Source organism: Solanum tuberosum, unplaced genomic scaffold (genome assembly GCF_000226075.1).
Source record: "Solanum tuberosum cultivar DM 1-3 516 R44 unplaced genomic scaffold, SolTub_3.0 scf00280, whole genome shotgun sequence".
Classification (NCBI taxonomy): domain Eukaryota; kingdom Viridiplantae; phylum Streptophyta; class Magnoliopsida; order Solanales; family Solanaceae; genus Solanum; species Solanum tuberosum.
Genome location: NW_006239205.1, coordinates 292,142 through 294,572, shown reverse-complemented (window position 1 = coordinate 294,572; position 2,431 = coordinate 292,142). Strand labels below are relative to the sequence as shown.

The window sequence follows — 2,431 nt, the reverse complement described above, 5'->3', positions numbered from 1 at the left end:
GTAAAAACAGATAGCTGATGTTACCTAAATTACTTTGTCAAAGAGTGTAAATTCTCGAATTGTAATTAACAGATAGTTGATAAAACAAATTAACAATATAATTCAAACACAAATATAATAATTTGGGTAAATCTACATTGATAGAAGTTGATGTTCATATGTGAGTTTTTTATATTAAAATAATTTTTTGTAATTTAAATTAAGACAAAATAAATAAATAGTATAATAATAAAATTAGTTATTCAAAAAATTAATGTGCTTAATGTTGCTAATGATGTGGTCGTGAAATGGAGCACTTCTAATTAGAAAGATTATATTAGTCATGAAAGTTGGATTCATCTTTTTATTTTGAATTAATTCAATTAGACAGTCTAACTTCTAAATATAATGTATCCTATATTTTGGACTCCTTATTGTTTCTTTATTTTAAAATATAATCTTTATCCAAATCATCATCATAATCTATTGAATATTGAAATTTAAAATGGTTACCTTTTCACACATGACACATGTCTATGTTTTACTATTTGAGAAAAATACATCAATTATAAAATTGAAAGTGCTAGCTATTTTAAGCTCATGCACATAATTATAGTAAAACATAATTAAATAAATTGGAACAAACGAAAAATACACAACAAAAAGTCATAAATTTAATTTAAAACATTATTATATTTGAAATTATCCGCGCAACACGCGAGTACAAATACTAGTATGCGATTAAAAGTATAAATAATAAAAACGAAAGGCATAGAGACCAACAAGCATTCATGGTCTAGCGGTAGAATAGTAACTTTACTATATATCTTGGTTGAATTTCCGACTCATGCATTTTATAATTGCATAATTTAAAGAAATCGACTTGATTAAATTTTACAAGTATATTTTAATCTTTTTAATTTTCTCATCAATTAACAAAATAGACTCTATTCGGTTATTAAATAACCACACTACTTTTTGTTAACCTTAAGATTTAAGTCCTCCGTATATATTTTGAAATCGATAAAATACTACATCTAAGTTTCAAATGCTTTTTGGAATAATAAAATAAAATGCAAAATGACTTGTATTTCACTAGTTAAATATATGGATGACAATTACATGTAAAAGGAAAGAGATTTATATAAGTTGGTTCTCATACATTTATATAAAAAGAAAAAACAAGACATGACCAATCATCCATAGTAGTAAGTGAATGGAGATTTATTATACATTTATTCATACTTCCAACAACAAAACTATTACTTTACTAAAACATAAAGTAAAATATATAAATAGCCATAGTCGTCCGTTATCCACTCGGCTTCTCATCAATATTTACTATGGATACAATAACTGATACATCAGAGGTGCATGCAATTAATTAATTAATTGCGCGGCAATCCTCCATACCAACCACCTCCAGGATATACTCCTCCGCCATAACCACCACCAGGATTAAATCCACCATATCCTCCTCTTGGATAGCCTCCATAGTATCCTTGTCCACCACCAAGGTATCCAGGATATCCACCACCAGGATATCCACCATATCCGCCACCAGGATATCCACCATATCCACCATATCCACCACCACGATATCCACCATATCCTCCTCCTGGGAATACTCCCCCATATTCGCCTCCTCTGAATCCTGGTTGTACACCTCCTATAAATTTGGGGCCATCATTTGGCGTATCGGATGTTTTTGCTACATGCACCAATAATCAAACATATGCATGTTAATTAGCTAGCTTGTACTATTTTGTTTAGAAAGGTAATATACGTATTATTAACTGTGTGATGATCACAACATATTTGATCATAACATTTAATAGTATGTATGATCATATGTTAATAATAATATGTGATAATATTAATATGAAGTTAAAATTAATTAAGATATATAGTTGTAAGAAATAAACTTACGTTCAACCAACTCCCTAGCTGCAACCTTTGATGTTATCACAAGTAAAATAGCCAAAACAATTAGGAAAAATGCTTTTGATCCCATTTTTTTTTTTGTCTCAAACCATAAATATATCTTATATAACTACTACTTGACGATTTTGTGATAATTATAAGAAGGATGAGGAAACTAAGGACCAGTTTGCCTCTATTTATAGAATAATCATCTGAACATTTTGTATATATTGGAGTAATGATGTTATGGACTAGTTACTAGTTAAGTTGACAGATTAATTGATTAGACTTTTTCAAACTCAGACTTTTCAATAAAGCATATGGCATTTTCCTCTATCTAAGCTATTATTATGGATGAGTTTTTTTATTTTTTCATTTGATCTGATGTTCGGTGTTTGTATTAGAGTCCGACTAAATTTATATTGTAGAACTCGAATTTGAAACCTTTAATTAATGGTAGAGGAATCTCAACCATACCACCATGGATTGTTGGTGTGACTGAGTTATATGTGTATATCTTTCAACATAT

The 2,431-nt window shown here is 28.9% G+C and overlaps 1 protein-coding gene across 1 annotated transcript; it reads right to left on the bottom strand.

Moving 5' to 3' along the window:
• Positions 1–1,104: 1,104 nt before the first annotated feature.
• On the bottom strand, positions 1,105–2,082 carry LOC102589065 (glycine-rich cell wall structural protein-like). Its single transcript, XM_015314122.1, has 3 exons — positions 1,909–2,082; positions 1,529–1,690; positions 1,105–1,492 (listed from the first exon to the last, which is right to left on the bottom strand). The coding sequence occupies exons 1-3, from the start codon at positions 1,991–1,993 to the stop codon at positions 1,368–1,370; spliced, it is 372 nt and encodes a 123-aa protein (XP_015169608.1). The 5' UTR covers positions 1,994–2,082; the 3' UTR covers positions 1,105–1,367.
• Positions 2,083–2,431: the final 349 nt, after the last annotated feature.

Bases quoted from the DNA above. Each gene is read 5' to 3' on its own strand.
- LOC102589065 (XM_015314122.1), bottom strand. From the start codon at position 1,993: ATGGGATCAAAAGCATTTTTCCTAATTGTTTTGGCTATTTTACTTGTG. The intron at 1,691-1,908 runs GTAAGTTTATTT...TGGTGCATGTAG, and splicing joins AGCTAGGGAGTTGGTTGAAC to CAAAAACATCCGATACGCCA. The intron at 1,493-1,528 runs GTGGATATCCTG...CTGGATACCTTG, and splicing joins ATATCCTGGTGGCGGATATG to GTGGTGGACAAGGATACTAT.